General features: G+C 40.1%; 1 protein-coding gene across 1 annotated transcript in view; it reads right to left on the bottom strand.

Moving 5' to 3' along the window:
• ACSS3 (acyl-CoA synthetase short-chain family member 3) overlaps positions 1-20,748 on the bottom strand; it is an 84,613-nt gene extending 63,865 nt beyond the window's left edge. The window contains exons 1-3 of the mRNA XM_017804253.1: positions 20,444-20,748; positions 11,555-11,699; positions 787-975 (exon numbers count right to left, since the gene is read on the bottom strand). Coding sequence (XP_017659742.1) covers positions 787-975; positions 11,555-11,699; positions 20,444-20,748 — 639 coding nt within the window. The remainder of the gene's footprint in view (positions 1-786; positions 976-11,554; positions 11,700-20,443) is intronic.
• Between the last annotated feature and the right edge of the window lie 965 nt (positions 20,749-21,713).

Genomic DNA, 21,713 nt, shown 5'->3' with positions numbered 1-21,713 from the left:
TGTTATACAAGTATTAGCCTCAGCAGAGATGTAGTACTGTGTTCATATTGCAACATTACACATTATACACAAATTGAGACTGCGGGCCACACAAAGAAAAATGTTACCCTCTCTGGAAAAAAAAAAACAAAAGCAACAAGCTTGTTATATTGACTTATACTAGTAACTAATGCAATGGTGTTTATCACTCCAAATAGGTGTAGTCAGCTGACCTTGGCTAGACAGCAGGTGCCCACAAAAGCTGCTCTATCATTCCCCTTCCCAGCTGGACAATGAAGAGAGAGTAAGATGGAAAACAACTCGTAGGTTGAGACAAGGCAGTTTACTAAAGCAAAAGTGAAAGTTTGCATGCACACACAAAGAGGAAAATAACAAGGTTTACTCTTCACTTCCCATTAGCAAGAGATGTCCGGCCACTTCCCGGGCATCAGGGCTTCAGCACACGTAAGTGGTTCTCAGAAGGCAAACATAAACAACAAATGCTCTCCCTTCCTCCTCCTTCCCTTAGGTCTTACATCTGAGCTGATGGTACGGAATATCTCTTTGGTTAATTTGGGTCCACTGGCCTGGTTGTGTTCCCTCCCAGGATCTTGCCCTCAATCGGGGATGGGGGGAGGAATGCTGAGAGATAGAGCTGGTGCTGTGCCAGCGCTGCTCAGCAGTAGCAAGTGATAACACCAGTGTGTTATCAATCCGTTTTAGGTACCAATGCAAAGCACAGTACTGTGAGGGCTGCTATGGGGAAATGAACTCCAGCTCAGCCAGACCGATACAATCTGTTATTACCTTTGCATGATCAATGCGAACAGAAAGTTCTTTAGATGCAAATCCACCAAAAATCAAGCTATGGATGGCTCCTATTCTTGCACAAGCCAGCATGCAGTACACTGTCTGTGGAATCATGGGCATGTAGATGACCACACGATCTCCTTTCTTCACACCATGTCTGATCATGACATCAGCTAACTTGGAGACCTGTAATGACAAAACATTCACAACATATTAAAAGTTTCTCCAGATCTGCTGGTGCCCCATATGTAAACAACTTTTACACAGTCAACAGATATAGGACATTAAGGAGACAAGACTGTATGATACGGAAAGCTGATGAACAATGCAATCGAGGTTCAATAAATTTAAGACAATTTCCTTTTTGCAAAAAAACCTCTCTGTAATACATTTTTTTCCATAAAATAAAAATGGAATGAGGCTAATTATTGTACTTATTATAGTAAAAAACAAAATCAATAGTAATGTTTTGCAAATTTTAAAGCAGGGCATTTCATAGTGCAAATTCTGTCCTAACCAGCAAAGTTTGAAACAGAAATCAATACGTAGTAATATTTTCTCTATTACAGTGTCAGAAACTTCTCATAATCTGAGACAAGAAATCTTACAACCTCAACCAAAAGTAAATACAAATGCAGAGAAACGTGTTTAGATTTAAAAGGCTATTTTTGCTCTCATTTTCAGATTTTCATTTTTGCTGTGCAGAAACCTGAAGACAGACTATGTACAGCAGCAAAGAATTGGAACTCAAGAAATGTGATAGACAGATCAGCAGCAATGTCTCTGAAACACCATGAGAAAATACTTATTGACAGTACACAATATTCTGTCACAAAAGTAGTATTGAAAATTTCATTAGTATGCCAGGATCGGCTACTTACTTCTGTTAGAGTGAGCATGGGAGCCTGTGACAAGCACTGTGCACTTGTTCCCACCTACTTGTTGTGGCACGGAAATGTGGCATCTTCTGAAGGAAAAGCAAATTACTAACTCCCTAAGAGCAACTGAATGAACTCACCTATCAGAGTTTTTCTTGAGTTCCAGAGGCTGACAGCTGCATAATACGCAGCACCTAATCCTGCTCACTGCCTTTCAATTCTTCAATTAGACATCCATGTATAGAGGTGTAACTGTGCACAACACAGGCTAAGAGAGGTTAACAGGAAAAACTGTAGACTAAGAAGAAACCAAGTAGACTAATAAACTTGCGTTTTGCTTGCATTAGTTTTACATTAATTATAAGACATTCTCTAGGAAGTTCTTGGGCTAAGTGAAGACAAATCTAAGTTTAGAACAAAGGAGTTGCTCTGTCTTACAGGGGAACTCTTCTTACCTATTGTAGTAAAACTATTCTTTAAGAGCTTGCCAATTACTAGAAAATACTACAATAAACATAAGAAGTTTAAAGGTTTTAATTTCTTTTACGATCAATGTAACATAAATCTATTCATGCATAAATTCCTCACATCTTACCCGTATGGCATTAGTCCTCATTTATTCACATAGATAAGGTTTCAAGTAAAATTTAGTCTTGTAAGAGACTCTCTTCTTCAGGTACTATCAGAAAAAAAAAAGGAAAGAGGAGACAAAGTCCTGAGAGCAGCAGTGGGATGGTGTCTGTGGAATAAAAACCATTCAAGGTTCTGAAGCAGTAAGAATGTTTTTAGTGACCCAGCAAATAATGTAAGCAATGGGGGCAGCCTAAGCAAATAATACACATGCAAGCAGCACAGAAGGGAAGGAACCTCTTTTTCAAGGATGAGCTAGTCAGGAGGGTAGATTTTCTTTGAAATTACTGTCATTTATATTATTTAAAAATTTGAGTTTTCTCTATTTAAAGAGTAGCTACGCACAGTCCTAGAATTCTATATGATACATACACTGAAGAGGATAATTGCTCTCTGCCTCTGTCTTCTGTGGAAACCTATATTCAGACCTTCAGTAACATGAGACAGTAACATCCAGAAGCTCCAGATGCATCTGCTCTGTCATTGCATTAATTCACAGCACATCCACAATCAAACTATGCATATTTCTACACTTCCGCCTGAGGATTGAAGAAAATGGAAGCACAGAAGCCTCAAGCATGCACTTTTGCATCAGAAGATAACTGCATAAGTTCCATTTTATATAAACACTGCAAAAATCCCTGCTGTTATTTTCAACCACAGAGAGAGTATGTTTATAAGGCTGTCATCACCATTCCAAGTTGAAAACTGATACAAGCTAAAGTATCTATATGACTTATACAGATATTTAATATAATCTCTTATATTAAATACTACTGATGTTCAAGAGCTAATGCCTTTAATGCTAAACCTATTAATACCTATCAATACTCTATGAAACTGACATACACTTTTAAAACCCAACAAAAACCAAAGCCTGGACATGTACGCAGCTATAATTTATTGCCATAACACCAGCATTTACAGTCATTTCTAGCTGGAATTGGTGAAAGTAATTGTAAGTAAAGCTAACAACTCTACTTCCAAAGGTAAATTAGTTTTCTATACGTCCTACAGTGAAAAAATTAAAATCTGCAAACTTATTGTAAGACAGAGCTAACATCACCGTCTCACAAAGAAATGAGAAAACTAATCATTATCCTTCCTGCTTGTGAGACTCAGAGTATTGACAAAAAGGCCAGAGGCAATGAAAACAATAACACTGACTATAAAAATACTCATTTGGTAAGTGTGTGTAGTGGACAATAAAATGTTAAGCACAATGGACAAGTATTATTATTGTTTACTATATTTATTTCATAAATAATTATTAATGATTATTAAAAAGGCAATGTTTGCCTGCTAAAGGAAAAAGCATAATTTAAACATCACCATTAGTAATTTTGTAATAGAAGACTCCCAGTGCTTGTATACAAGCTATATGACTTTGGTTTTGGTAGTAGGAGGGAGACAGTGAAGAGATCTGCATGTACTGCAGTTATTTTTAGTGAAACCTAACAGAGGTAAATTGTATTTAAAGCCAAACATGTGCAGCATGCTGTAGGCAGGAACCACATGTCAGCTGTGCAAATCCAGTAAGCACTTGTCTGCACTTAACCTCCCCACCCTAGAGAGTTTAATGTCACTGAAGACAATAATCCAATACAATATATGGGTGTTTATGATTTTCCTTGTGCCCTTTCCCTCATCCTTCTGACAGCCAGGAAACATTTGGACAATATAATAAAACAGTGTCTCTATCTGCAACTACTTGGAAGACAAGAGAACATTTGAAAGCAGGTTTACATTGCCCTACAGATTGATGTGGTAGCCCTGAAACATTCAAGCAATCACTTTCTAAAAAGAAGGGGATTGGGGAACCATGAGTATTGACATTTCATTAAATTGTTAAAAGCCATGAAATCTTCCACTTTCTTATGATGCTTTGCCATTTATGGTTTACATTAAGACAGTGTAGTATACTTTATCACTCAAAAACTAACACGCTATTTCTCCACTTTTCTTCCATTTTAAGATTGCTCTATCACTTTAATATATTTGACACTTCAGTAATAAAATCACTTGAGACCAAGTGATATAATAAGAAACTCAAGTAAGCTTTCAGCTCTGAAGATTGGGGCATAAATTACACTTCTATTAAATGCAAGTCCCCAGTAAGCATGGGTTTACTTTTACACAGCCACCAAACAAATACTACAGCTATATTAGCAGCTCAGGTTTGCATGTAATGCAGTTCTAAAGTAAACCCCTAGTAGTTATTGCAAGCAGTTTTGGTCCATGCCAAAAGAATTCTTCCTAGAAGATACTAAACCAGAAATCCCACTCAAAATGCTTAAAGGAGGAATTTCAAACTTACCGGCTTGAACATTGACTAGGTCTCACAAGTATGGAATCCTTCAATGCAAGCTAAACAGAAAAGGATGATTCAAAAAACGAGAGCTCCTGAAATATCCTGAACTGCATCTCATGGGCTAAAAAGAGCCATGTCCCATATGCATTCTCTAAACCAGAGGCAAAGAGTCACCTTATGCTCTTCAGCTTATCCACCGTATTCTTCTTCCGAGACTACTAAAGAAAGTGCTCCTTCCTACTCCCCCCCACTCCTTGATCAGCCTCTTCACTGTTCTGTTACTCTTCTTAATTATTGTTTCCTCCTTTTCCTACTGCTGTAAAAGCTTCTCCAGTAGATGTACCACCCTGTTGCTAATATCAAGCCTGCTGCAGAGTGGGAGAGGACTGACAAGTGGTTCTGCATTCATTTCAATTAGATGAATACCATGTTCTTGATGAGGTGGCAAAACCATGTTTCAGAGGTTGGTGAAACCATGGTTTCAGGTGGTGTGTGTGCTGCCAGCATGGACATCTTTGAACAGATCTTCAGGGGAGGAGAGAGCACTCCACTAATCCCTTGGACATCTACACCCTTGGTCCCAGGATCAGTAGTCCTGGGACACAGTTTAGGGAAAAGCATGGCAATGGTGCTGCACACATCTACATGCCTACAACCCCTAGAGGTTATAAAATAGGTAGGTTATAAAATAACATGCAGGAACATCCCCTCTGTCTGCTCCTCAATAGGCCACGGTCCAGATGCTCACATGAGTAAGTGTACATGTATTGAGAGAAGGACTGTGCTTAGGAGGTTTCTGGTGGAATTAGGGCACTGGCTGCAGAGCTTTGTAAAGGCAGCATGAGTCTCTGGATTGCCTTTGAGAGCTGCTATGCCTTGAGAAACAATTTCCCAGGGGCTATGAAGGAACAAGCTCTGTCAGAGACCACCTACCCCATCCTAGCTCTGCATGTGTACCAGGTATAGTCCCAGAAACCACATAATCCATGGATGTGGCATGCCTTGATCACATAGCCCTACTGAGCTTCTGCACAAAAGCCCAGCCACAGTCTCAAATGCAGTATATAAAGAACCTTTGGTGGTAGCGATGCAGGTACAGTCCTCCGCAAGGAATAAGAAAAAACCTAAATCAGGATCATTTCTACTTCTTTCTATTACAGCCAGACAGCCACTCAGATTGCAGTTAGTTGCGGTAATTTCTCCTTCCATCTTTCAGATATCAAGAAGTTCTTTGGATCAAGAGGAAGTTGGGGATATTGGGACTACTTCTTAGTCCCCTAAGAAGGGACTGGGATGAGATACGGATTCTATAATACTTATCAGCTTTGTGTGGATTTAATGTTTGATTAGAAGGGATGCCATGGCATTCATTCCACAGAAGATATGGGATGTAGACAATTGTTAACCTTAAAAGGAACTTCTAGTCCATGTGAAGGATAGTCTCTAGTGTTCTGCACAGCTCCTACAGCATTCATGTTCCCCTAAAAGGCATTATTTGGACAACATGCACTCAGACTGGAGAGAGAAATCAAGTAGCAGAGAGACAGATTAAGGGTGAGCATGGCATTCCTAAAGGAATACACTAGTCAAGAAAGCAATGATTCATGGGATAGCTTTGAAGTGAGCTACGGGACATTCAATTCAAAGCATGAAACTAGACCCAGTCCAAAGTAAAACTCACAAACTACATATAGTGGAAGCGTCAGAAGCCTCAGCAGTCAATTCAGCGTGGCTTTGCTTCACTTGTTTGCCTGAGCTACATTACTGTAGGAATTGCAGACGTTGACATGCTGCAGTATAACTATCTTCAGTCAGGGGAGATTAACTTCAGCTGTTTCTTCAGATTTTCAGGGTCATTTGGAAGTCTTTTGTGTGGAATGCAAAAAACCCAAGATGCCACTCTTAGTACATTCCTGATTAGTCTCATCCTTTAAAAAATACTAATATTGATATTTTTTAATAGCTACCCCAGTGACATCTCAGTTAAATCATTCTAAGCCATGCACTGAAGAATGCCATTTGATATTTAAGTAAGATAAGGATATCCAGCATTAAGTGAATCTAATACACTCTTTTATCAAGATACTGTTGTTTTACTAGCAAAGAAGATAAAAATTTGGGTTGTCAGTCTCAGTAGGATTTTTTTTACCGTATTCTAGTTTTGATTCTAAGTCAAGTCTGAGAAAAATTACCGTGAAATGAAAATCTCTGTTTCTAGCTAAGAAGGAATTAGTCATTTTTCAAGGCAGAAGGGAAAGAAAGAAGATGGAGTAAAAAAAAAAAAGAATAAGAAAGATTATAAAAAACAAAATGATCAGGGTTATTCCTCAGTCATATAGCAGATATGAGATATGAGTAGCAAAAGACATGTACATTCACATAAATTCAAACTGACGTAGTCTAATATAGTTATTTTGAAAGAAGATACATTTAGGGTGGGTAATTTTAGGAAAAAAACCTTCCTGCAGAAGAAATTACATCTTAGCCCATTGCTGATAACCTGAAGCCCTTCCTTCTCATCCACGCTTCTGTGACATTCAATGCTCTCAGAGGCTTGGCCAGGAGAGGGTTGGTATTACTAATCCTGTCACATTACTGCACTTAGAAATTATTTATTATGGCACTGAATGCAACACCTTAACTGTGCATTGTTATTGAAAAGAATCACAGAGAGAAATCATACTGGGTTTGTGTACATGATTTGTCAAGCATCAATGGCTGCAAATAATACAACTCAAATTCTTGAGTTTTCGTTTTAGCAAGTGAGGCATTTTAGAGAATACGCCTAATGATGTAAACAGAAGGCTTTTTTCACCTACCTAATAACCTCTGCATTAACTTGAAAATAGTAGTATCTTCCAACACAATCAGAAAACTTATTTTCAAATGAACAGAAGCCATTGCCCCTTTCTTCCTTCTAGTATCTTTATATTTACTTAATACTACACAGCTTCAGTAATATTTCTAACAGAATTTCATAGAATCACAGAATATTCTGAGTTGTAAGGGACCCATCACAGTAATTAAGTCCAACTCCTAGCCCTGCACAGGACACCCCAAGAATCACACCATGTGCCTGAGAGTGTTGTCCAAACACCTGTTGAACTCTGTCAGGCTTGGTGCCGTGACCACTCGCCTGGGGAGCCTGCTCCAGTGCCCAATCAACTTCTGGGTGAAAAACGTTTTCCTGATATCCAGCCTTAACCTCCCCTGACTCAGCTTCATTTCCTTGGGTACTATTACTGGTAATGAGTGAAGAGATTGGTCCCCGCCCCTTCTCTTCCCCTCACAAGGAAGTTGTAGACTGCAATGAGGTCTCCCCTCAGACTCCTCCAGGCTGAACAGACCAAGTGACCTCAGCCGCTCCTCACACAGCTTCTCCTCAAGGCACTTCATCATCTTCAGAGCCCTTCTTCAGACACTCTCTAATAGCTTAACATCTTTTTAATATTGCAGTGCCCAAAACTGCACACAATATTCAAGGTGAGTACAGACCAGAGCAGAGCAGAGCAGGACAATCCCCTCCCTCGACCAGCTGGCGATGCTTTGCCTGATGCCCCCAGGACACGGTTGGCCCTCCTGGCTGCCAGGGCACTGCTGACTCATATTCAACTTGCCATTGACCAGGACCCTCAGGTCCCTTTCCACGGCACTGCTTTCCAGTGTCTCATTTCCCAGTCTATACAGTCTAACAACAAGGATTGCCTCGTCCCAGGTGCAGAATCCGGCACTTGCCCTTGTTCATACAGTTGGGAATTTGTGTCTCCCTTATCTCTTTCTGCCATCTCACTACTGAAATTAGAGAATCTCCCAAGGCATATTCAAAACTTTTACCTACATCTCCATTTTACTGGCTTCAACACTGTAATCCACATTTGAAGGCCTGTAACAGGCATCAGTAAAGAAAAAAGACCAATCAGTGCATTCTGGAAGACCACTGTGTCTTAAATTTGCCAAATTCCTCCTCTGCATTTGGAAGATTTCGTCTGTAACAACATATAAACACACCAAAGATGCAACTGCATGCACTATGTACAACTTCACTTTAACTAACTGTAATTTTCAAAACTTTCCAAGTGTGAAAGCAGTATCAACACAAATTGATCTTGCCATTATTTACATCAATAAGAATTTTATAAAACTTTCCTGAAATCCTTCTATTCCAGGTCTGTCAGGAAAAAAAAGTTTCCCACAGGCTGGGCATTAAACAGACTTTCAACATTTCTCTCAATTATTTAAAGTTTAGTGGTGCTTAACTTGAAAATTGCAGCATCACTGTAGCTCTTATATCTAAAAATCAGTGCAACAAGTAAAAAAGATATGGATAATTTGAAAGTAACAGGCTGAGTACAGAGCCCAAGCTATTTCTAAGGAGCCTTATTAAGTCCAGCTAGACACCTCTGTCATTTTTTTTCATCCTTACCACAAGTTTGATCCTGGATAAATTAACCAGCTTGCTACAAAACTCTGCATCTTTCCATTCTGTGACCCACAGTTATCCTACATAACTTCTGCTGAAAACATCTATAAACTCCACTTTTATTACCAAAAGCTAGAAAGAATTGCACCACTTCAAGTGATCTCTCTTGTAGAGACATTTTGCAGGCAGCCTTTCTGAAAAGACATTCTCATTACACTATCAGCTTACTGGCCAGACAGCCAACTAAACATTCATTGGATGTGAACAGTCCAAACAATGGTATGAATACAGATACACACTTTCAGGCTGGTTCAAATTGGGAAGGAACTCAGGAAAAAAGGTAAAAGGTTTCCTTTCCCATCAGGAGGTTCATCAGCTTTAGTCATATATCTGATCTGCACTCATACTATTTCAGCTTGAAGTCTATTTCAGAATGATAAAATATAGTATTTTTAGGTTACACTGAGCAGACTGAGAACATGGTGACAAGCAATGACTGAGGGCTGTGAGCCAAACATCAATACCCACGCTGTACAGTGGTTTTGGTAGGCCTTTTCTCAAAGTCTCTCCTAGCAGCTACAAAACAACAACAAAAAAAAATATACCAGCCTACATCCCTCCCATTTTCAGCAGATCTCTTTGTTACCTTTGTTATCAGGTGTCCAGCAGTTAGCAGGTAAACATAATTAAATTTATTCCACAAGAGTGGACCAGAAAGCTTCGACAGACAAGCTACTAATCTCAAATATTGCCTTTCACCTATATTCACTTTTGATTAAGAAAAACAAACCGTAGAGAACTCAAATACAGTATTTAGATAGGACTCAACTACCAGCAAGATTATAATGAACTTCTGAGTGAGTACTGCTACGTAACCCCAGAAAACTTAAACCAGTTCTTCCATTTGGTTTGGCAATGCTGCTGTGAACAGAAATGTGGATGAAAGGATGTGTATGTCAACACGTAAAATTTTCTCATTCTGCACAAATCTGCCATATCCTAAAACTTTTAATACACTTATAGAGAATACAGAGATAGAAACTTAGGAGACTTAATACAATATCAAGCTTAAAAAGCAGAACAAAGGCCACTTTTCAAGTTATTTTCAGAGGAAATTTTGACAAAGTTCATTTAAGATAATTTATATTAAAATGTTGTATTACTTCATTAAAAACAAGTATGTATTTTATATGTATATGTATGTATACATTTATTTCATATATACATATGTATTTGGGTATATACTATGTGTATATTGTAGTTATTAAAGGCAACTTATACAAAAATTGTATCTATAAAGTTATACTTATTATATATAGTGATAAATAGAATTAGATAAGGAGTTGGGCCCCTTTATAGTCTTCTGATTTCTTACAACACTGTAGTTAGTTGTTCAAGCTCCAGCTTACTGCATGGTGCCTTCCAAGTTATTTTTTTGAACTTGGTAAATCAAAAGAAAACCGGTAAAGGGTAAATGTTTTCTATATTTTCCTTAAAAGGTAGAATGCGTAACAGGTTTATCATTTTTTTGTAGCTGTATGACTTCCTTTTTCTTACAACAGTGGAATAAAACCCTCACAACATGAATTACTGTATTACGAACCTCATTTCACATTTTAAACCCTAAGTTCATATTACTCAGACACTATATGTATATCTGAAGTAAACTGAGTGTGTTCCATTCACCGTATTGCTTCTTGCACATTGAAACACATTAAGGATGAATATGAGTCTAACTAGAACATTTCTTTGTACTCAGTGTTAAGTTCAACCGTTACATGTAACTGGAAGGAAGAAGTTAGCTAAAACAGAGGAGCAGCAGGAGGGCAAACCACCAGCCAACAGCTGTGAGAGCGGAGAACCTTGAATGGGGCAGACTGCAACACCCACGGTGGCAACAACCCGTGGTCAGGCACACGGTAAATCTGAATGGGCTGATGGAGAACGAGGTATTCATGACCTCAGCAGGGGTGAGCTACCTCAGCCAACAGGGAAGCCAAAATCCCCAGACATTCCAGGCAGAAAGGCCACCAGCAACCATCAGCACTGCCATGACAGCCTACAACAGGGCAGGTGACACAGCTTTTTTTAGAGTTTCTCCCCGTCAAATTTCATTTGTGGTTACACCCACTCATGTGCAGCAATAGCCAAGGTACACATTTGATTTCTGCAAAACTGTGTTTTTGTTCATCACAGCAACTGTCAAATAACTTGACTACTCCTTTGCTTTACCTTTCAAATAAGAACTATTAGGGGAGAAAAATTAAATCAAATAGAGACAAGTTGAAAATTTAACCAATCAGGGGAAAAAAACTATTAAACTGTAGAAGAAAAAGAGGAAATAGAGGAAGATCAAAACCTCTTGGATGCAGTATAGTTTGGTACAGGTAGTAAAGCTTATAAATCAATACTGAGCACAGCAAAAGGAATAAACCAGCGAGGTAGACCATTTTTACCTCTCTGGTACCTACCTGCTGTGCAATATTTACTGCCCCTTTTCCATAACAAGGTTATTTGGAAACATACCTGCTCAAAAAGTTCCTTATATGTTATTTTCTCTTTGGTATTTGTTACAGGACTGTCATAAATAATGGCAACTTGGTCTCCTCGTCCATTCTCAACATGACGATCTACAGCATTGTAACAGATATTCAGCTCTCCACCTACAAACCTAAAAAAGAAGTTGGAAGTATGTAACAGCCAGCCTTCCAAACTAAGACAACTAATTTTTTTTTTTATGTTTTTCTTTTAAGGAATGAGAGCATCAATTAAAATGTAGCTCTTAAAACATTACACTCACTTCAGGAAGTAATTTTTTATTCTATAACCTCAAGATTTATTCAAAAAGCCAAATAAGACTATTAGTGAAAACATAGAACTTAAAGTACTGTACCTTAATTGACTTAACTAAGAATCTGCTAAACTTGGTCTTGGTTTAACGTACTTTGCATCAATCACTCTGATTTTTATATCTATGGTATCACAGAAAAAGCATAAATTCACATAAAATAATCCAACATTATGAAAACATTATTATGCTACTTTGCATTGGCACACACACATATCCTTTTTAAGGAAAACAGGTTCAGGACTCAAAATAGTCTTATTCATCTCTTGGCAATAACAGTTAAGCATACAAGCATCTGTAGCTAAATGAAACCGACCCCAACAGTTATAAGATCATATAATTATAATGCATTTGACAACACTGTGTTTTACATCATTGACTAAAAATTCTCTGTAAAGCAATGTGAGTCATAGCCTCTCCAATAGCCAGACATTTACAGAAAATTCTCATCTTCCAATTAAAGAAAAACATTTCACAAATTCAGATTTCATTTTTATTGTCATTTTATATAGAAAAAGAAAATTCAAGTGCAGCATAATCCTCAAATACAAAAATACAGACTGCACTGGATACAAAGGTGACTCTACTAACTGAAAGGTGACACAGAATCTAAAAATTAAAGTTCACTAGGTGATGTCCATAGTGTTTGTTTTTCTATCTGCAGGTATCTCTCTGCAGCATAAATAGCAACATACAGAAAATACATAGTTGAGAGTTTCCAAAAGGTTGTATGGGAACACTGTCTGGTGATAATGTATTGTTATAATGCAACTGGAAGTAACAGATGGCCTAAAGTAACCCACTACTAGTTAAAAATAAATATTTCCTTCTTCATTTTTCCTGTTTAGTAAAGGACTGCTCTAAATTAGGATATTTTACATATTATTCTTATATCCTTATGTAGAGATGCCATGGGAGGTCTTTATTGTCAAAGAATGGCAATTATGAAACCAAAACCAGTTAGGATGTTCAGGATGCAGCAATCTTACCGCAACTCCTTTACAATGCTATTAGTAAGGAGAAAGTGGGGGGCTATGGAAATCACAAAACCATTCTGTACTTTAAACCCCTTCCCATAAAAGGAAAACCACACGAGCAATAAATGATCTGGAGTTGTTTCATGTAATATAGAGAAACTCTGTACTACTGTCATAAAAGTTGTGTACGATTCAGGTCATCCATTGATTATTGATAATATATCTCTCATAGGTTTACTTGTTCCAAAAATCCAAGCAGAAATTTTCCTTTCCCCTGTCCTGCTGTAAAAGAAGATGTTGAACGAGGAGGGGGAAGGGGTAATTGACTATACAAAAGAATGCTGGCAGATCTGCATTCCAGGATGATAGCTTTCTCTAAGGCTGGGGCGGGTGTGTTGGGGGGTAAGAGTTTTTCTCCTCTCTTCTCTTTGGAAAGAGGCACTTCTCTTTTTGCCTTAATGGGGGCACGGTGTGTGTTGAAAAAAGCTCTGAGGCTGGTTTTGTTCTCAACCTGGTCATCTGGCTGTTCTCCAGCCTCAGTTTGCCTGCGGTCCGCTCTGTCACCAGCTAGACCTGCTCGGTTTTCATCGGAGAGTTTGTGCTCGTTGAGGAAAGAGGGGAGTCCCGACCACAGCCAGCCACAGACAGCATGAGTTTAGTGGGAAAGAAACTGCCTTTCTTTCTCCTTTTCCCCTTCCCCTCCTCGGTGGCGGGGGGGGAAAGATCTCCATTGTCGGCTTCTCTTGCGATCTGGAGCCTCATGCGGTGACCACCAGAGCCCAACAGCACCCCCGCTGACCAACACCGAGCACTGCAGGCTCTGCTCCTCCAGTGATCCAACAGCGCCCCTGCCAACCGTGATTGGAATTGTGCTAGAGGACAGGGAAGTATCGAACTGTTTCCTTTTTGAAGGGGGCTTTTGGGTACAGGATTATTGTTTAGTTGGTTTTGTGTTCTGTTGCTGTTCTTGCCAATACACATATATCCTTTAATAAAGGGTTGTTATTTCTTCCTTTTTCCCTAGTTCCTCGATTGGAACCTCTTAATTTTGGATTTATAATTGTTGAGAGGGAGGAGTTTGGTCTGCCTCATAACTCATCCTCCTTAGCAAAACACTTCATTTTCCTTAAATTGAGACAATATCAAATCATGGTAGGATGATATGAACAAGGGAGCACAATACCTGGGCTACTATGCATAATCATTTAAGAATGGTCAAACCATGAGCTGGCACCAGAGCTTTGATTCTTCTAAAGATATACAGCAACATCAACATCGCCACATGAATTTTTAGCAACCACTTAAAAACAAGTGTGTGAAAGAGATGTGACTGCAAGATGAATCAAGAACAAGACTATCTGGAAAGTGTGATGAGAACTTTGCTACCCTGTTCAGAAGGACAGAGGTTCTGATGGGATCAGAAAAGCAGAGATGCACCTACCAGAATTGCAAGAACTTGGCTTCCTTACTGTCACCCAAGGACATTCTGAAATACCTCTTTCTGGCTGACAAAAGCTGCTTGGCTTGAAAGAGCTGCCCTGTGCTTCTGCAAACTTCTGTTCTAGTAAGCCTCACACAGATGAACACCTGTGAGGAACTTTGGTTTGCTTGAATAAGCTTTAGTTGAAAAGAAACAGCAGCGTAAAACCAGGACCATTGTTATAAGGATGTCAATGAGATGCTCCTATTTAAAACAGAGGTCTAGAACAGAAAGGAAATATTCCAATAGACTGCAGAAAGACCAGAAGTGGATCTGCAGGATGTTTGTAACAACTGCCAGTAAATCTTGACATAATTAGCACGACTGTAAAATGCTAATCTATTGCTAACCAGACAATTATCTCAATGCAGCTTACCAACTGAATCCAAGTGTGAGGAACCTTATTGTACACTGTGTTCCTAAGGCTGACAATTTAATAACATAAAACAAGTGGAGCAGAGGAAGAGTAAAACAAATAAAAAGAGTACACAGTAACAACTCTAACAGATTAAAGAAACTACATTCAGTTCACAAGCAGTCTCTGAAATGCTTGTCTACCATCCACTGGAGCTATGGTAGAAAAAATGACAGGGTTGTCCTAGTCAAAAATCACAGAACTTTGGCTATAATACCCAAAATTGGCTATAACATCAAAACAGCTTGCTTCACAGCAACACTTTAAACCAATATTCTGACAATATCTACCTATCCTTTTGTTGTTTTTTTTCCCCTCCATACATCCATGAAAGCAGCAGCCACATTATGTCTAACTTAGACCTAATAAGGCATCTTCTTAATAATTTGAGTCTGGTTACCCACATTAGGACACTCTTCAGCCTCTTTAGACCTGCCTACAGCAGTCACTTACACTGTACTGCCTCTTTGTGACTGTGGCTCAGCACCTCCCATCTCGCCCCAGCCCTGAGACTTGGCAGCATTTCTGTTGTTTCACAAACAGAAATCTCAAGTACTTGCACTTGACCCTTAAATCATACCTTAAAATTACTACTTTATATTAATCTTCAAGGAGTTGGAGTAGAAGAGGACACAAAAACACTGATCTTCATGTTTTAGTCTTGGCACATCAGTTACTTAGGTCTTCCATAGCGGGACTCCCATTACATATGGTTTATCAACTATGGCTTGGAAATATTTTTTTACTGCATTTGGTATTTTTTGGATGCGACAAAAGCCTACTTGCTATTAATGAAATAAGTACAGTATTGAAGAAGGCAACACATAATTATGACTTAATTAATTTCACTCAAATATTAAAAAGTTATCTTTTAATTTCCAGCACCATCTGCTATCTTAAGAATCAAAGCAGCTGTATTCAGAGATAATTTTTACTCTCCATGCAATGGCTGAGAAGTAAAGCTAATAAAAAATTCAAAAAGGGAAAGAAAGAAAAGGCTATGAATAAAGATGGCATATATGCGGAAAAAAAAGCATTAAAATTATTATTAAGTATATTTAATATATTTTTAAAAAAATCTTTCTAAAAAAGCAGATTGCTAAAATTCTTTTACAGGATATATATACTTCTCTAAGCTGGGTTCCCAGGAATCAAAAGGATTTTTTTTTTTATTTTTCTAGATGAAATGAGACAAAACCATGACAATATTAAATAATTGGAGTTATCATACTAATTGACCCTGTCACATTTTTTAAAATGTAAAGCAACATTTGAATAGCAATCTGGGCAACCTTCCTAAAGTTCAAAGGGGATGATATATTACACTTATGTCTTAGCATCACAGAAATAAACATATGTTGCAAAATTGCCCTCTGCCTGCACACGTTAGGAAAAACTGTTTCCACAGTCCTAAAGACATACTTGCTTTAGGCCTTTCAACTGGCACTCCACAAGATGCCAAAATAATCTGTTCAAGTGTTTCACTAACTTAAGCATTAAAAAGATTTTTCTTTCTAACATCTAAAGACCATGTTTCCCATGTTGCTATTTAAGACTTCCAGTTTTGACCTCTTCAAAGACAACTTGAGGAAGTTTTTCCTTCAACTTTTTTGCAAAACTCTGTGTGTTTTAAAACTTAGCTCTCCCTTTTGGCTTTTAAACCAAACTATTTCAATTCCTTCATCCTTTTCTTGGCCAATCATGCTTCTTAGCTCTTATTATTTTTGATGTAAGCTAAACCAGATGTCATTTTGTCCTGTATCAGCCACTGGTGCAGCTTAGAACAGTGAATGGTACCTGGAATTACTGCTTAAAAAAAAAAAAAACAGTCAAGGGACGGTGACACTGCTCAGTACCTTTTGGAAATCATTTTGCATCCCACTGACGTAGTACTACTATTTCCAATGGCAGAGACTGAAGAAGAAACACAAGGGCACACTGCTTTCACGCTTAGAGTACTTGAAGAGTATTTAGAGAGGAAGACTTGCCTTATAGCTACATTTTAAATACAGTAACTGCCTCCTTCAACTTCTTCAACAGAAGTAAATGACATTGGAAAATATATGAAAAGCATCTGTTACTCTAAGTCTCAGGTTTGGCAACCAAAAACAAAGATATTGAAAACAATTATATTTCCTAATTGACCACATACCTCTCCAAAACAGGAGACAAATTCTAACTCAAGAAGCACATACATGGACTTCTTAATACTATTTTTGAGGTCTCCATAAACAGCTTCCAAGGTAAACCTCTGAACCAGCACTCATCTTTACCCTGTATGTTTTAGCTTGGAAGCCTGGCCTCTTTCTCAGTTGAGCTCCACTCTCTGTTTTCACTTCAGCCTGTCCCCCAAAAGACCCTCTTTTATGTTCTCCCTCTCTTATACTCAAAGAACTTACCTGTCTGTCATCCTGCTGAGCACACTGAATCCTGGTAACAATCTGAGACTTCAGAGGCATTAAAGTACAACACTAGTATCACATACAGCCTGTTGGCACTTCAGGTGAACTTAAAAACAGAAATAAAACTGCATGTTGCACATTAAGACCTTTACAGAGTTTTACATAAATTTGAATTGTCTAAATTTTATTACCCATAGAGCAACAGATACCTGACATGCAAACAATTACGACCTAGCGTTGAGTCTTCAGACCTGCATCTTTGTATAATGCTACAGAATCACAGACTGGCTGAGGTTGGAAAGGACCTCTGGAGGGCACCTAGTGAGGCAGGTACGTGGCATTCCACCCTTAGGGGAAGGCAGCATCTAAGATTCACAGATGCTTGTGGTCAAAAAGAATGACAAAAGTCAGAGGGTCTGCAAAAGCTTATGGAGTTTTATCAGTAAATTACACACTTCGTATAGAAATTGGTATAAGTTTGTCCTTATCTCCTAGTATAAGCACATCACAGTGGATTTTGGATAAAGGGATAGGGCAAAAGGTAAAAGAGAAAGACACAGATGAATTAAAGAAGGGGAGAGACAAAGAAAAGAAGAACGAGAGAAAAGAGGCCTGGCTCCAGTGTCAACCCAGCAGATGGGTCGTCAAGGATCCTCTGGTGCACGTGCACCCAGGCTTTGTGGGGGTACATTTTTATAGATAAGTTTCTTGCTTTATTTGAAAATTAGTTATCATGCACAGTCCTTCTCAACCTTTCTGAAAGTGGGTTAGAGGGTTTTGGGGATCTTTGGTGGCCTTGATCCCCCCCTCATAGTCCATGCTCACTTCTCTGTGTTTTGCTTAGCTCCAGGAATTAGAACAAGGACATCTGTCCCAGAAAAGTGCTGCTCTACCTCTGTATGGTCCCCTTCTCCAACCACATCCTGTTCTTTCTCACAGTTTGTTATTACCAATAACCTTTGTATGGCTCCACAGCTATTTGGCTATTGGTGTTTGAGACATATACATTGGCCCCCTTATCTTCTAGGCTTCTACAAGGTCCACCTGGAGTCAGTAGACCAGGAAGGACCGTGTCCAGATGGTATTTTAATATCTCCAAGGAGAAAGATCCCACAATCAACTCTGTGCCAGTGCTCAGCCACCCTCACATTAAAAAAAGTTTTTCCTGGTGTTTAGAGGGAACAACGTGTGCTTCAGTCTGTGCCCATTGCCTCTGGTCTGGTCACTGGGCACCACTGAAAAGAGTCTGGCTCCATCTTCCATGCACCCTCCCTTCAGGTATTTGCCCATATTAACGAGAGAATTTCAGTCTATGGCAATTTGCATCCACAGAGGGAGAAAGATAAAAGTTAAAAAGTGAGTACAGAAAAGACCTTGGAAGATAAGTTTGACTTCAGACCATGAAACATCCATTTTTCCCTCTCATAAGGCCAAGTAACTTCCATCTGAGAAGTCACAATGCTTTACAAAGACCTAAGCATGTTATTTGCAGCAAGCAAGCTTATTGTGGTCAGCAAATGAAACCACAATTGTTTGACAGAATTTGATAGCAAAACCATGCTCATTTGCATGTATTATATTCTCATTCCTTAGTTCTTCAAGAGTAACCATTCTATTGATTTTGTTATTTTATTCAGGAATGCCAGAATCAGTGAGCTTTACTGGTCTTTAATCAGTGATTCACAGAATCATTTAGGTTGGAAAAGACCTTTAAGATCACTGAGTCCAACCAAATGGTAGACACTGCCATGTCTACCACCATACCATGTCCCTAAGTGCCATGTCTACATATCTTTTAAATACCTCCAGATTTGGCAATTCCTTCGCTTCCTGTCGCAACCTGTTCCAGTGCTGGACAACTTCTTCAGTGAAGAAATTTTTCATAATAGCCAATATTCCTAATATCCAGTATTTCTAATTCTAGTATCTTAATCTCCCCTGGCACAACTTGAGGCTACTCCCTCTTGTCCTATCACTTGTTACTTAGGAGAAGACCTCGACCCACCTGGCTACGACCTCCTTTAAGGCAGTTTTAGAGAGCGGTTAAGGTCTCCCCTAGGCCTCCTTTTCTCCAGACTAAAGAACTCCAGCCACTCATCACATAACTTGTTCTCTAGACCCTTCTCTAGATCCTAATTATGCAGGCAATCTGACCTGCACTTTCTGAATAGTGCCACGACCTAGAAACCAAAGTCAGTGAACCCTATCTATTCATTTTAGGACTTCTGACTGTTACGCAGCCCATTCTGGCTCGGTGTTGCCTAAAATTCAGCTTAAGACATATAAACAATTTTCACTACTTGAGGTGCCAACCAATGATGTCAGACAGACACCAATAAGAAACTGAGCTCCATTCTACTGAATCTGTATCTTTTAATTTGCACAACTTTGAAAAGTAATATTTTTAATTATAATTTTAGAATTATTAGTATTTTTAATTAAAAACAAACCAGAAAAATATAAAAAGGGCAAAGAACGTCAGTGTACTAAAGATGATCCTCACCCTACATTGCCTTTTATATCCAATATCAGCTTTTTTTTGAGAAAAGATCAAAGACCATGATGTAAGCATGCTGAAAAAGAAGCAATGGTGGTGAACACAAATTTTTAACAGTAAATTACTTTTGCGAAAGTACTGAAAATCATATCCAGTAATTTACAAGATGGATATTGTATTCTGCTTAGGACAGTTCGCCATTCACTGCATGGAGATATATATTGCAATACCCACGCTTTTGACAAACATTACCTTAACCTTAACCACAACATCTAAATTATGGCCTATGACTTAGATAGTATCTAACATTAAAGAACCCTAAAAGCCACAGTGCCTGCATTTTCATACACCTGCCTCCCCTGCCACCTGATGCTGGGTTTCTCATGCTCACAGAAGCCTGGTCCTAGGTCCAGGCCCAAAAAGGGTTGGATAGGGGAGCATCAGGCACACTCCTCCAAATCATTCAGCCACACACGGACCCACACACAGGTGTCACGCCTGCCACAGTGCACGCACCCCTCACCCCAACATATCCATTCATGTGGCTTTTAATCATTAAGCTTGACCAAGTGTAATCATTAAACTCCTTCAAACTCTGCAGCCGTCTCCCCCATCAGCGATGACACATCGCCCATCCCAGACAGGCGCTGGGGTAGTTCTGCCGTTACCACAGAACCCCCAGCTCAGCGCACCCGCAGACCCTCGGCGGGCAGTCTTCCGTCCCTCCCCGTTACAGCCGAGCTTCGCCGCCCCGGCCCCGGGCCCCGCACCGCCCCAGGAACACTCGGGTACTCACCAGGAGGCGCTCCCCGCGCTGCCTCTCTCCAGAGTCCGGACCCAGGGCTTGTACCACCGGATCTGTTCAGCGGCCGCTCCCCAGACTTTCTCGGGCTCCGCCAGGGAAGACCGGAAAACTTCCTCGTAGTCGCCCAGGGCCCTTGAGGAGGCGGCGCGGCTGCCGGGTGGCGGGCGGAGGGCAGCGGCGGCGCGGCCCGGGAGCGGGACCCCCGCGCAGAGCCGGTCCCGCCGCCGCCAGGCACCGCCGGCCCGGCCCGCCGCCACAAGTTTTGGCAGCACCGCCAGCCTGCCCGGGAAACCCATTTCACGCGGCCTTCAAGGAAGAGGGGCTGTACTGGCTTCGCTAAGGCTCCAAAATCCCCTCGGACGGCACAGGACGGAGCGGCAGCGGCTCTCCGAGGCTGGCGGGGCAGGGCGGGACTGCCCCCCGGCGGGCCGGGCCGCACCGCACCGCTCTGCCCCGCCCGCGCCCCGGCGCTGCCCTTGGGATGCGAGTGGAGCGGGGCGGCAGTGCCGGCTCAGCAGGAGGCGCGGACGGGCTGGGGCGGGCGGGCGCCATGTCGGGACGTCCGGACCCGACAGCGCTTAACTGCGACCGAGGGCGGGAGAGAAGCCGAAAAAAGACAGATCGACGACACCTGAGAGTATTTGTGACTTACAGGTGTGCGTGACACGTAGCCAGAGTACGCCTCAAGTATTTATTTTGAAAGACATTCTTGCTTTGAGAAACTTCCTAGTGATAAAATGAGGCATACTGTTTGTGCCGGGGGGGGGGGGGAGAGTTTATTCTGTTTTCTGGAAGACCTCTATCACCTATAGTGGATCTTTTATTTTGCTCATTTGGCGTATGTTCAAAAACCCTTCCTGAGTTTCGGTGGTAATGTTTCAGAATCTTACAAAGCACAAGTCAGCTAAGACATACACCATCTTCAAATGTTATTTTGTTCCTTATGAAATTATTTTAGTGCTTTAATAGGTCTATCAATTACAGGTCTCTCAGGAAATTCTTCCTGCAATCACATTATAAAAATGTCGTATAGCAAGAGGAACTCTCTGATGTGGTTTATATTCATGATTAACTTAGGCATCTGTTTCCTGTTTGCTGTTGAATTAGTGCAATAGAAACATAACAATGTATCACATTACAGGTAAAGGAATAAGGGGATGAGAAGAACTAGGCTGTTTCCCCACTACAGTAGGTTTATTACATGTAATCAGTTTATATCCTGGCACAAAATACCTGAGGTGTGGCAGATTTGGCCTATCAC

The sequence above is a fragment of the Lepidothrix coronata genome, unplaced genomic scaffold (genome assembly GCF_001604755.1).
Source record: "Lepidothrix coronata isolate B3197 unplaced genomic scaffold, Lepidothrix_coronata-1.0 Scaffold9, whole genome shotgun sequence".
Taxonomy (NCBI): domain Eukaryota; kingdom Metazoa; phylum Chordata; class Aves; order Passeriformes; family Pipridae; genus Lepidothrix; species Lepidothrix coronata.
The sequence above is the reverse complement of the archived record's forward strand: the minus strand, read 5'-3'. Positions and strand labels throughout refer to the sequence as shown.